This window comes from Sinohyriopsis cumingii, chromosome 10 (genome assembly GCF_028554795.1).
Source record: "Sinohyriopsis cumingii isolate HCF-2022 chromosome 10, ASM2855479v2, whole genome shotgun sequence".
NCBI lineage: Eukaryota > Metazoa > Mollusca > Bivalvia > Unionida > Unionidae > Sinohyriopsis > Sinohyriopsis cumingii.
The window spans coordinates 74,944,248-74,959,084 of record NC_142970.1 but is presented as its reverse complement, the minus strand read 5'-3'; the positions used below and the strand labels follow the sequence as shown (position 1 = coordinate 74,959,084).

At 37.9% G+C, this 14,837-nt stretch overlaps 1 protein-coding gene across 1 annotated transcript in view; it reads left to right on the top strand.

Annotated features, from left to right (window-relative positions):
• Positions 1-14,837, top strand: part of LOC149790401 (uncharacterized) — a 263,333-nt gene that overhangs the window by 157,973 nt on the left and 90,523 nt on the right. Inside the window, exons 26-27 of the mRNA XM_089972455.1 lie at positions 9,548-9,722; positions 10,104-10,229. Of these exons, the coding sequence (XP_089828581.1) occupies positions 9,548-9,722; positions 10,104-10,229 (301 nt within the window). The remainder of the gene's footprint in view (positions 1-9,547; positions 9,723-10,103; positions 10,230-14,837) is intronic.

Here is a 14,837-nt window from a genome sequence, read left to right as displayed (position 1 = left end):
TGTTCAGATGCTCTTATTTGGAATAACGTTCTGCATATTAAATTGGGTCGGTAATATCATTTCTGCAGGATTGTAGCATATATATAAATAGTTGTTTATGTACTGTGGAATTTTTGTATGTGTGAACATAGTAACTTGTATTATACATGTACATAATAAAGGGCATTAAGAAAGGGAGAATAGTTCTTATTTATAATTAATTGAATCAACCTCTAAAAATACAGTTTTATTATTATTATTATTATTATTATTATTATTATTATTGACTGCTCTGGTGGCCTAAATGGTTAGAGTGTCTACCTTGGGTACAGGTGGTCGAAGGTTTGAAGCTGCCTAAGTCTTACCAAAGACTTATAATAATGGTCCTAGCAGCAGTCTTGCTTGGCACTCAGCATTAAGAATTTATTTAAACACAACAAAACACAGAGCCAGTTAGGTTTTTATTTATAAATATAATGTTTGCCTAGGGGGACTGTGTGTGATGAAACTTTAAGTTCATTCTATCAGTGAGTGATTCATCGACTACTGAATGGTAGAACATGGTTGTACAGAGGTCACAGCTGGTCTGTGAAACTTCCTGACAGAATGTTATGGATAACCCTTGAGTAAAATTTCTTCAGCAGAAACTGAAGGAGCCCAGCGAAGACTGGGCTGTCCATTGAAGGTTGGGATGACAGTAGTAACTGCGTGGACTTCACTAAGTGGGTTTTGTTGAATATGCTATATAGCACTGACATTAGATTCTTGGGTGAATAAATGGAATGGAATAAAGTGAATGGCCAAATAGAACATATGTGCAGCAGATGTTGTCCCCCAATTATCTGGCACTGATTTGCAAGAGGTATTGACATTGCTGTTGTTGTTGTTGTTGTTGTAGGGTTTAACGCCATTTTTCAGCACATGATAGGCTATACATGGCAACCAGTGTTAATGGTGGAGGAAGAATCTGGGAAAACCCCGGAAAGAACCACCGACCCACGAGAAGCTACTGTCAAGCTTTCTCACATGCCCACGTTAGCTGAATCTGAGACTTGAACCCATGCAGACAGAGATGAGATGGCAGTGATCCGTAACGGAGAACACTTTAGACCACTTGGCCACTTGGGGGCCCCTATTGACATTGCATGTACCAGTGCTAGACAAACTGTATAATGGATTCTGTGGGCAGGCGGCTGCCCCGTGCATTTTGGCCCTGCACTGATTGCAGGTATGTAAGAACTGGCAAGTAGTTTTGTGGCACCCACATATGGAGTTAAAATTGTTACAAAGTTCTTTTCCATCACTTATCATTCTAGGTAGGTGGTACTTGTCAATATTCATTTTTCTTCTGTTGGCTATATTCCCAATGGGTGCGGCATTGCAGATTTTTGTGGGCAGAAGTTGGTTGGGTGAGCAACAGAATTGCAGATGTTGCATGTTGTTGTTTTTCTGCCTCCAGTCAACAGCTGAAGAGCTGCATGATCCCCCAGAGCCCAGTTTACTTTGAGTTTGTAGTCACACAGGGCAATAGCAGCCTGAAGAGAGTAGACATTGTTTTAGTCATAGAAAATGTCCCCATAGGCATTGGCAATTTTTATAATGTTGGCCTCGTACATGTCCAATTCATTGCGCCTGTTAGGGTAAACTAAACAGATGATTTGTTTAAATTTTCCAAAAGTCATGATGAACTCACTTAGACTGAGACGCTTAAGTAATCGGCTATCATTCTTCCCAGCCTTGTCATCGTGATTTGATAGATCCAATTCAGATGACAAGATTGATGTGCTTACCATCAAGTATCTGCTTCTGCTGGCTTTCAGATACCATGTCAATTGCTGGTAGTATTTCCGGCGAAGATCCTGGGGACTGCATCAGCTGATTGAGCAATGTTGCAAGCTGGGCTACTGGCAATGATGAGAGATGTGTTGAGTTGCCTAAGAATAAATCCAGAGAAGACACCTGTTGTCAATAATGTAGTTATTGAGGTCAGCAATAGAATGCTGAATGGAGTGGATTGAGGTCATTATGTCAGCTGTAGTCAATGTATTTACATCAACGGTGACCATGTTGGAAATAGTTCCTATTTCCAGAATATTGCATTGTACTGTAATTTCTACTTCACTGACTTTCACTGAAGTGAATCCCTCTGCCATATTAGCAGAATCAATGGTCACACTGGCAGCGTCGACATGGAGTTGGATGTGGAATGAGGAATACTGCTTCTTCTTCAGACTGACATGTGCTGGGTTGCAATTGAGTTGGATTGTTCCTCTCTTGTCTCGGTAAACGATCAGCAGGCTGTTAACTCATGGAAGACGCATTATCCATATATAGCTGTCTCAACGCATGCTTTGGGAGAACAGCAGACACTTTAATGCCTATAGATTCCAGTTTCCGCTTTAAATGGTGAGTAGTCCAGTTGAAAGGATTGTCCATGTCCTATGGGATTGACCTCTGTATTCTTGAATTGCATGATGCCATGTTTGTAGACAAAGTAAATGCCTGGAGGGTCCAATGAATGGCAGATAAACTCCTGATGAATTCATGGAATAGGAAGAGTAAACAAACGGGGAATTATAGCTCTGGTAAGGAAAGTACATGTTGTGAAAGTTAACAAGATATGAACACACGAAGAAAAGTTGTAAAGAGCAATTTCAACAGAAATATGGATGCTGTCACTCTCAGCTGCAAACCAAGAACAGTTGAACAAAGATGCTGCTCGTGACAGCTGAGACTATTTTGATTGGCTGGCAAGTGATGTATTAATATATCTCATGCATATTAATGCAGACTATGTGATTGGGTCACCTATTGCTGTATATAAACTATGCTTAATCAAGCACTTAAACAACAATTGTTAGGACTGGTTGGCCTGGTGTCAGAATAATGTGACTAGTTGGGACATGATGTCCCAGTGAGAGACATCACTATAAACTGCCACACTGTAGACGTAGCAATATGACTGAAAAATTGTTAAAGCTACATTCAAAATCCAGATTACACACACACACACACACACACACACATTATTATTATTATTATGGATTATGTATACTTGAGGTAAATAAATCCCAAAATCAACAACAGAAAATAATTCATAGCTTGTCATTTACTCAGATGCTTGAAAAAGTAATGTTTTATAGCCAGATGTCTACATTTATAATTTTCTCCATTATGTATGATTTGCTGCTCTCACATTGACCTCTACTTTCCTTACATGACCCATTTGAAAGAAGAGGTTACATGACCCTTAAAAAAGTCCTTCCAACGTACAGTGTATTCCCATAGACTGAGATTTGCCAGCTCATACTGGCCAGTAGATCATGGTTTATGTTGTTTTGCATCTTGATTTGGTGCTATATGTTGGCATGTATGTCAAAAAATCTTATTTGCTAGATTGTGCAAAAACTGTTAAGCATATACAAGAGAAATTTATATCAACATGTAAATGACCTCTTTAATAGATTGTCTACTACAGCAATTGTTTCAGTCTGTAATAGCCTGCCATAAGCGTATGCATGTTTTATGTTCCCCTGCTGTCTTCCTGCATGTTACCAGTGTTTTTTGACAAGTTGCTTTCCAAAAGTTACCTGGTTATGTGGATGGTTTGCACATTGGGTAAGGAAGAACCTTCTTGATATTAGAATTTAATGATAGAAGGTCATGGTCATCAGGTGAAAGAATTCAAAAATTATTTTTGCACAGTAAGTATCGTAGCTATTCTAATAGAACCCCTTTCTAATAAATGCCCCCTCCCTTTCAGAATTAAAGAAAAAATATTCCTACCTTATCAAGGCTTTTAGATCCGTATACATCCAATAATTAAAACAGTAAATTAGCAATCCAGTGACAGTGTTAGAAAAAATCAAAACAGCTTAATTTAAGAATGTTTTTTCAGTCAAACAATGATGTACAGTTTTTAAAAAGTCAATACAAACACCATAGATACCCACTTCACATAACTAATGTCCCAGACTGTTGTAGTCCATTTCACTACAGTACATGCAATGCCGGTTGAATTTGTATTGTCACAATCATTCTCTGATACAGAATTACTGTCTTTGTCAATTTTGACAGCATCAGGAGATATTTTCTCTAGGGCCTGTTCACCCACTGCAATCACATCAACATCCAGTTCATCAAATTGCTGAAATAAGTGGTCCTCTGTACCATCAATTACTTTAGTAAAACACATTTTTTAAAATGACTTGTGAGTTATCAGGTGAAATGCATGCTTGTTTAATCCATAGCAGCAACAGTGCTTTTGACAGTCACTTCCGATTTCCACCTTTTGTTTCTTCAGCATGGCCTTTAAAAACCCATTTGTCATTAAGTTCTGTGATTTTTGCTTTAAATGGTTTATTCCAAGACACGTCAGCAGGCTACAGTTTTGATGTGCAGCCCTCATGGATAACACCTAGATCTGTGTTATATTGTGTTCTTATTTAATCCTTTGCTGTCATCATCAGGCATCCTCTGAAGGAATCCCATACTAACAGTTTGTCATGTTGACTGTGTTTACTCCCCTTATTTTCACTTTCCAATATTTTAATGCTTTCTTCATCAGTCCACAACTTCTTTTTTTTACTGCACATGTGCACAACAATTCCAGCCAGAATTTCATCTTCTGGCAATTTTCTACTTCTGGGTAGATGTACAAGTGGATACATATTTTTACCTTCAGGATATGCTGCCAAGGTTACAGTTATATGACTTTTTTCATGTTCATAGATGAAACACCAACTTGTGGATGGCTTGCACTTAAGGCAAGGAAGAAGCTACCATAATTTATTTGTGGGTCAGATGTTGAAAGGTCATGGTCACTGGATTAAAAGAAGGCAAACGGTTTCTGAACAAAAACGTTTGTTCTACATCAAGGAAGAACTCTATCCATGAGATGTTCATTAGTCAAGGTCACTGACTGAAGTAGAAAATAGTTTTAAGACTAGTACTGTTAGTATATATGTAAGACTGTTAAATGTGGGATTCATGGCACTGTTGTATAAGCATGTTTTAACATTTATTGAAAAATTCCTTGTTCGCACCAGTAAGAAAAAACACTTGGGGTAGGTTAATAAAATTTGATTTGGATATTTGTATTTATATGGGTATGAACAGGTTAGATTTCCAGCCCGTTCAAACAATTTTCCCCATATATTAATTTTTTTTAAATTTTATGATTTTTATTGTTTAGCCTGCAGTGGGGGCCCCAACTGGCTGGGTGGTGAAAAATGCTTACCATTTCGTATCACTGCCATCTCACCTCTGTCTGTGTGGGTTTAAGTCTCAGGCTCAGCTAATGTGGGTACATGAGAAAGCTTGCCAGTAGCTTCTCATGGGTCAGTTGTTCTTGCCAGGGTTTTCTAGGGTTCTTCCTCCATCATTTATACTGTACTGGCCACCATGTATAGCCAATCTTGTGCTGAAAAATTGCATTACATCTTACAACAGTAACATAGTCTGCAGTGGGAGCATATGTTTTACAAACACAAATTAGTTCTTTTTGCAGTTTGAAACCAACAGCAATTGTAGATTTTTATTTACTAACATATTAAGCAAGGGGTATACAGTGTTCTCATTGGGCTAGATCTGACTGCACACAACAGAGACCCTGATATAGTCACATAATGTGTTAGCAGATTAGGGTGTCTGTTGATTTGTTTTGCTCATTGGTCTCAAATATTGTGTAGACCCATATTGGCTAATACACAGATCGGGGTCAGTGTTTTAATGTGGTTTCAGTTGCAACAATTTTGATGTTTCAGATTTTGAAAGACATCATACAGTAAAATGTTATTAACATGAAAGATGAAATATTTAACAAACACAATTTTTTTATATACATATTAAAAAGAATATTTTAAATTAAGGAAAACTTGTAGAAGCATTTAGGCCATTCGGAATACCTTCAAATTGGTGCTCACAAGAAAGTACCAGGGTTGAGCAATATTCTAGGTACAGTAGATTTATCATGTGCTTTCTTCAGTAACATAATGTTCAGTCTCATCAGATCATGCAGAGTTATAAGTATTTGTCTGACAGTTTCTTAAATGTTAAATTGTTTGCCATTCTGATACAGGGTGAAACATTATTGAATGGATGGTGATACATTATTGTACAGATATGGGTCAGATGCCAGATTGAGCAGAACACTTGTTAATCATTATCATGATTGAGATAAGGTTTAGTACAGTAGTGTTCAGAAACAATATAGGCCTCAGAATACATAATTTTATTTAAGGTGGAGATTATGTTTTGGAACTTCATGTTTAAGTTCATGAACTTTAGTATGTGCTGTTTATTCCTTGCATTGGAAGGATATACAAATGCAAAACCTAAATTGTTCCTTATTAATAATAATAATAATAATAACTAATGAGGTTATCTCAGTTACTTAATAAAAGTAATCTACCTTGAGGTTCTCTAGGAGATGTGTAAGAATATATATAGAGTGCTATCAGTCACTTATATCCATCTCACACATACATGCTCACATGTATGTATTCATGCACACACACACAAATGTACATAGAAAGTACAGAGCCAGGCTAATTAACTATACCTGTAAAATTGTCTACATGTAACAGACAAAATTTATATCAATGTTCACTAGTTGAAATTAAACTCATGCATAACACATACCAAAATGTATAAAACATGCTGACATATATTTACATATAATAATAATAATAATAATAATGAGGACTTTGTATAGTGCCTAATCTTAAGAAGCTCTAAGCGCTTTACAACATTAGACAACACCTATAAGATAAAAAAACATATAATAATATTATTACAAAAACAAACACCATGAAATTATAAAACAAAAAAATGCTGAGAATATTTAAGGTAGGAAACATTATTAGGTCTTTAAGTTCTTGCAGTCGAAATAAGTGAGTTTTGAGACCACTCTTAAATGGGATCACTGTGTCTTTGTGTCTAAGTTCAGTGGGCAATTCATTCCACATTGCTGGGGTCCTGGTATACAAAAGAATGCTGTCCATATGACTTTGTTTTCATAGTGGGAATAACGAGTATACGATTGTCAGAAGAATGGATAGCCAGTGTATGGTACAGGGCAGTGGGGAGGTATGCTCTGATCGTGGTACTCTAAGTATGATCCGAGCAGCTGTGTTTTGAACTTTTTGAAGTTTCTGGAGTAGATATTGAGATGCACCAACCAGAATTGAGTTACAATAGTCCTGTCTTGAAAGTACTAATGAAAACACAAGTGTTTTAGTGGCATCAACTGAAAGATATTTGTGAATGGAGCTGATGCGTCTCAACTCAAGATACGTAGCCTTGCATATGTTCATGACATGTTGGTGCAATGTGAGAGTACTGTCGAGAGTAACACCTAGGTTTCGTACTGATTGTGTGAATTTAATGTTGGTGTTGCTGATATTTAGTGTTTGAGGTAAAGGATGTGAATGAGAAAGTCTTTATGTTGTGATCAGAATGGCCTCAGTTTTATCATCATTCATCTGCAGCTTGTTACATGTCATCCATGATTTCACATCAGAAATTCACCTCTCTACACCTTGGATGGTAGCATCAACTTCAGTTGGGTGGCTAGATTTGTTTATTTGGGTGTCATCAGCATACAATTGGTGAGACACTGGATGATGATCTATGACACTTGAGAGCAGCTGAGTGTATAGAATGAAGAGAACAGGTCCAAGAACAGACCCCTGTGGAACACCACAACATATATCAACTGGGCTAGAGTGAATTCCATTTGCAGACACAATTTGTGTCCTGTTGACCAAGTAGGACTTGCACCAGAGTAAGACTGTATCATGAATGCCAAATATATGCTGGAGACAGTGAAGTAATATAGCATGGTCTATAATGTGTCAAATGTTGCAGACAGATCTAGGAGGGTGAGGACTGTAATCTTTCCGCTACCCAAAGCAGAGAGAATGTCATTAACTACTTTTAGAAGAGTAGTTTCAGTACTGGAAGTGGTGTAGATTTGTTCCTTGACATTTGCTATTATTTCATTTCATTTAACAGAATGACCATTTAATGAATATCTATTGGCTCTTCAATATGAATACAAAACATATGTCATTCAAGTTGGCTTAATGTTGGAAAAGTGATAGCAATCTCCACCACCACAATCCTGTTGTGATGGGTACACAATCTGATTTTAATGCTAATGTTGTTTTCACTCTGTTTTGCCATCAAGATGATCTAATGGACCAGAAAATAGGACAATTGATAAATTGTTACATGAATTAAAACCAGCTGGGATTATAACATCAGCTTTATGGAAGATGTCAGTTTTACTTCAGCTCTACAAAGATAACTCTCAAATTAGATTGTTCAGTATGCTTTTGGCTGCAGTTGCATGTGCCATAGATGTAGTTGAATCTTAACACATTAACCCCTAGCGACGACTTTATGGGGCAGGATGTAGTAGCCAACTGCCGAGCTCTGTAGCATCATGGTCATGCATGATATACTAAAGTGGATGGTATTATAGAAAGGTAGACAGATGTAGCTCTACAATGATACCAAAGAATCTGGAATATCAAGTTGCACTACAAAATACAGATAGAAAAACCTCATTTTTTGGACACGACTTTTTTCTACCTAAAATTCGCCCGTGGTCAGAATCTGATTTTGTGTCCGGATTTTAGACTTTTTGGACTCAGATCTAAGACAAACTGGTATGAACTGCAAGCAGATAGATGAGCCTTTGCAAATTGTAGGATGAATAAAGAGTGGTCTCCATACAAAAATAATGGCTCCGTTTAGCAAAAGAAAAAAAAGAAGAAAAAGAACTCCAACTTTTACCCTTCTGCTCATGCGCGAGCCAAATAGCCAATGAAAAATAATCTTTCTAACACAACTAGGCAGTATGTCATTGAAAAATCACCTGGGATTTGGTGTTTTTGGGTCTGTTCAGAATTAGCATTCAAAATGTGTTTCCTTCTCAATTTTCAGGCAGTTTTATGCTGCAAAAAACTGTAGTCAAGTGAACCTGAATTACACTTGTTGCCTTTTTTTAACTTGTAAATAAAAGCAGGGAATGACCCAGTCTTGTGCAGGGAACTGGTCTTACAGACTTCACATCTATCTCTTTGAAGCTTGAGCAGTTAGGTGTCCATTTTCAGAAGATGCACTATTGAAAAATAATTGACAGAATCAGAATACTATTTGTGAGTTTTTCTGGAATGTTCTTAAACTTCATACCTATTTTTGGTCATCATCTGAAAATGCAGTGACAAATCTTTGTTCCCTGATTTTCATGAGAGTTATTGCCCTTTGACTCACAGCAGAAGGCAGTCTATGACAGTGCTGTGAATGCCTCTAATCGTGCAGTAGTCAGTGGATGTTAAACTTGGTACATATTATTGTCATCATCAGATGATACATTTGTTGATCAGTCATTGTATTTGCACGATTTTCAGAACAGTTATGTTCCTTTTCTTTACTATAATCTTGTCTCATCTCTGTCTTGGGATTCAGATCGGATGCAGAAGAGGCAGTAGTATATTTTGATTGATAAATTGCTCAAAATTTATATAGTTTATTTATTAATTTATTTACTTTTTTTCAGGAAAAAGGGTATTCCAGATGTCTATAGAGAGAAAGTAGTTGCACTAATTTTAGAAAAAGTTAGTACAACTCCTCTGAGCCGTGTGAAAATGTTTTCTCTCGAAAGCCTCGCTTTTCTTGGCTACGAACGACCAGACTGCATCACTCAAATGTTGATTAGCATGGCCGACCAAAATGTAAGTAAAAAATTATGGTGCCTGGATAATGTGCCATTAACACACACTTTCTTTGCATGTTTGTAGTTCAGAGTTAAATTCCTTCTTCTGACATATTCAAATACCCACACTAACACTGGAAGTAGAAATAAGGTGTCTGGATAGGGTGAGAAACAAAGGACATAGTACATTGTCAAGGGAAAGACAGATCAGAAACATCTACATCCTAGCTGAAATGGTACAGTTTTGATTTAAAAAAATGGAGAAAGTTTTCATTTTATATATTTACCAAACAATTCCCTTTCTCACTGTTGAACATTCATAAGAAGAAAAACAAATCTTAAAGCTCTAGCTCAGCAGACATACATAAATACCTTAAGCATATATTGTTATCTTTCATAGGAGGATGTGCAGATTGCAGCATGTGAGGGACTTTCTCATATAACGGGGGTCCGTGATAAAGACACTCTCCTTCAAAAGTTGGATATGATGGGAATAACTGGTGTGTATAACAGCAAGGAGAATGAGGTAAGAAGCATTTTAAATGTCTCCAGTGAATGATGTGATATACATAGAGCACTCTCTCATTTTAAGTCCCTTCAGTAAAACACAGTTCCTGTAATAATGCACTCATGATCATGGATCCCATTTCATGAAGTATTAATACAATTATATTTATCATGTATTTCATTACAAGGTAGTCTGACTATAAGGTGACATACTCCATGTCTACCTTTGACAGTGTTATAATGAGAGTGTACTGTATCATGTACTTCATTATAAGGCAGTCTGAGACTATAAGGTGGCATACTCCATGACTACCTTTGACAGTGTTATAATGAGAGTGTACTGTATCATGTACCTCATTATAAGGCAGTCTGAGACTATAAGGTGGCATACTCTATGACTACCTTTGACTGTTATAATGAGAGTGTACTGTATCATGTACTTCATTATAAGGCAGTCTGAGACTATAAGGTTGCATACTCCATGACTACCTTTGACAGTGTTATAATGAGAGTGTGCCAGCATGAGTATGTGACACAGAAAGATTGCCAGTAGCTTCCTGTGGGTTGGTGATTCTTCCCAAGGTATTCTTGGGTTCTTCCTCCACCAGATATCCTGGCTGCCATGTATAGCCTGTCTTGTGCTGAAAAATGGCATGAAACCCATGTAACAGTAACATATCTAATGTGTTATATGTAGATAAGGAATTAAATTTTAAGGTGCTTAAAAGATGGCAGTGATGTCAAGTGTAGACATTGTAAAATTGCTCATTGACAGTACATATATTTTAATAGACTGGTTATAATATTTAACATCTGAAGACATTGTAATGGTTTTTGTCCAGTATTTTTGACATTGAGGAAAAAAATTCCCTTTAATGAACTTTTTCCTAACCATGCAAACTAGGTCAGCTGTGTCAAAAAATATTACAAAAAGAGCAGAAAAGGGATGTTCTCGAGGGAGAAATTGATCTCACTGAGGTAATTTAAAGACAAGAACAGAAAATAACAAGATAGCAATGGCAGGATATGTAACAAGTGTCCAAAGGTAGCTTTGGGAAATTGAAAGAGAAACCAGATCAATAGAAAACATCATATCCAACCAATTAAATTAACTGCTTGCCAAAATGTTTGTTTCTTAGAAAAAGTGAAAGTTTTGAGTACAAGCTAACAACTCTTAATTTTAAATAGAGAGATTTCTGTTTTCTCAGGACAGGGATAATAACCCTAACATCTTTTAAGGGCATAAAGTCTCTTAAACGAATCAGACTATTATAGCTCAAACAAATGGACCTAAAAAAATAATGGTCTTGCAAGCACAAATGGTGCATCCAAACTCCTTTCACCTGAAGAAAAGGGTACATTTTGTACTATGGGATAAATGGGCACACCTACTACCAAGCCATACTGTTGACAGTGTTTATCCCGACTAAAGCAGCTCTGCCCACCCATAAAATTCAGCAAGTAACTGTCCATAATAAAAAACTGCCTCAGTCACTGTGATTAAATTAGAGACCAGAATGACTCATATGCCAATGTTCTTCTTACAATTAGACATATTTCTACATGTCTAGGTTAAATTTAATGATCCACCTCCATTACAAAGAACTTACACCCTCTTGGTGACAAAGTCAGCTCAAATGAGATGTTAAGATCATCATCATCATCATCAGTCTCATGACCTAGTGTGGTCGTTGAGGCACTGTGCTGCTCAACATCTGACCAGTTCCCTCCACTTGTCTTGATCATGTGCCAATGCCTTTGTCTCCGCAAAAACTTTTCCTGGTCCATTCTGTGATGTTGTCAGTCCACTTTTTTCTCTGTCTACCTCTCCTTCTGCCACCCTGGATGCTGCCCTGCAGGACTGTTGTGGATAGACTGTTGGCTCTAGTGACATGGCCATACCATTTCAGCTTTCTCTTTTTGACGGTGGTGAGGAGGTCCTCATATTGGCCTACTTCGCGCCTGATTGTATTACACACTTCTTCATTTGTGATGTGGTCCATGTAAGAGATGCCAAGGATGGTTCTGTAGCATCTCATTTCAAGTGACTGGATTCTTCATTGTAATTCTGCTGTCAGGTCCATGCCTCACATGAGTACAAAAAAACTGAGATGACTAGAGCTCGCAATAGTCTGATTTTAGTTTTCAGACACATATTCTTGTCTCTCCAGATGGGTCTTAGCTTTGACATAGCTGCCATTGTTTGTGCTGCTTTTGACAAAATTTCTGCTCTTGATCCCTCTTCAGTGATTATGGAACCAAGATATTTGAACTGGCTCACTGTTTCCAGTTCATGTCCTCTGACTTTAATCTTGGCTGAGATTTGTTTGCCACTATTTGTCATCAGTTTTGTCTTCTCAGCGCTTATCTCCATGTCAAATCTGGAAGATGTTTCATCCAGGTTCTTCACTAAGGTGGCTAGCTCGTCTTCACTGCCTGCCAGCCCATCAATGTCGTCTGCAAAGCGGAGGTTGGTGATGTTACGCCCTCTGATGCTGACTGTCCCACAGTGGTTTTCCGGGGCTTCGCTCATGATGCGCTCTAAGTAGATGTTGAAAAGCGTGGGTGACAGGAGACAGCCTTGACGCACTCCCACTGTTGTCTGGAACCAGTCCCCAACAGCACCTTGGGCAATTACTGCACTGGTAGCCTTGGCATACAGCTGCTTGATGGTATTGGTTAGCTTTTGACCCATGTTATACTTCTTCATTGTGGCCTACAATGCCTCATGCCACACTCTGTCAAAGGCCTTTTTGAAATCTATGAACACATGATAGATGTCTTGTTGGTGTTGCAAGTACTTTTCGCACAGAACCCTGAGATTGAATATTTGTTCTGTTGTGCTTCTTCCACTCCAGAACCCGGCCTGTTCTTCAGCGATTATTTCTTCTGCTTGTGGTTTCAGTTTGTTCAAGATGATCTTCAGCATTACCTTACTGGCATGGCTGATCAAACTGATAGTTCTGTAATTTTGGCACAGCTGGAGATTGCCATTTTTGGGAGGTGTTATAATCAGTGACTGGGTCCATTGTGTTGGCCATTCACCTGTCTGCCAGATCTTGTTGCAGATTTTTGTTAGTAGCTCTTTCACTGATTCTCCCCCATTCTTGATAAGTTCAGCTGGGATGTTGTCTACTCCAGCTGCCTTCCCATTCTTCAGTGCTCTTATTGCTGACTCCACCTCTTCTTTGAGAATGGGGAAGTCATCATCATTTGAGGAGTTTGGAACTTCAAGCACCTCTGGGTCTCCTGTGGACTGATGGTTGTAGAGTTCTTTGCAATACTCAGTCTATCTTTCTGCAATGTCACTCACTTCTGTGAGGCATTTTCCATTCTTGTCTTGAATGGTACTGACTCTTGGTTGTTTCTGTCTGGTGAGGTCTTTCACAATTTGGAATGCCTTTTTGCTGTTATTCTTTATCAGACTGTTCTCCATTTCTGTGCACTTTTGTCCAATCCAATTTTCTTTTGCTTTGCTCAAGTTTTTTCTGATATTCTTGTTTATTTCTCGGTACTTCAATGCCCCTGTTGTGTGTCTGGTGTTTTTTAGTTCTTTTCGGGCATCACACAACTTCAGAATCTCTTCTGTAATCCAGGATTTTTCTTCGGGCGATGGAGACCAATGATGTCCTTGGCAGCTGCTGTCATGACTGTGCTGAAGGTGTCTGTCATCTCATTGACATCACCATCCATCACAAGGAGTGGAGCAAATTTTCCTCCAATTGTGGTTGGAATGACTTGCAGACGTTAGGGTCCTTCAGTTGTTCAAGGTTGAATTTGAGCCTGATGTTCTTTGGCTTGTTAATTTTCTTCAGCCTCACTCAGAAGTTCATAATCACGAGGTTGTGATCACTCCCAACATCAGCACCTGGGAATGTCCTTGTTTTTGCTGTATTGATGCCATATCGGTAATGGTTTTGAACCAGTATGTAGTCGATCTGGTTGTGATGGGTTCCATTTGGTGAGTGCCATGTCCAGCATCGTGAAGCTTTGTGTTGTCCCAGGGTGTTGGCTAGTACCAAGTTGTTGTAGCTTGCAAACTCGAGCAGCCGTCTCCCTCTTTCATTGGTAAGCTCATTGCAAGAAGGTCCACAATGTACTTCCCAGTCTTTTAGAGCATCTTTGCCAACTTTGGCATTCCAGTCTCCTTGGACGATGGGGATATCTTTAAGTCTCCGAGATATTCACTTTGTAGATGATTGATCCAGATTGTATTTTTAATCTGTATTTGCTGATGACTGAATCACAGTTATTTGCAAATTAGTACATTTTAAGATAGGAGATCCCAATGATTCTTTTAGAATTCTGTTCAATGGTACTGCTATAATTAGAAAAAAGTCACACTGCTTACCTTGATTGTAACAAATTGCAGTCTCCGAGATCTTCACTTTTGTAGATGATTGATCCAGATTGTATTTTTAATCTGTATTTGCTGATGACTGAATCACAGTTATTTGCAAATTAGTACATGTAACTATTTTTGCTTTTATTTTTACATCAAGTCTCCATTAGATGGAGTGAAATATTTTTTTCACATTAAGAATTAATTTAGTAAGAACAAGTTCAAATAATAACTGTTAGACTGTACTTATTGTTAATGTTGTTTTTTGTAACAGCATATTTAGCA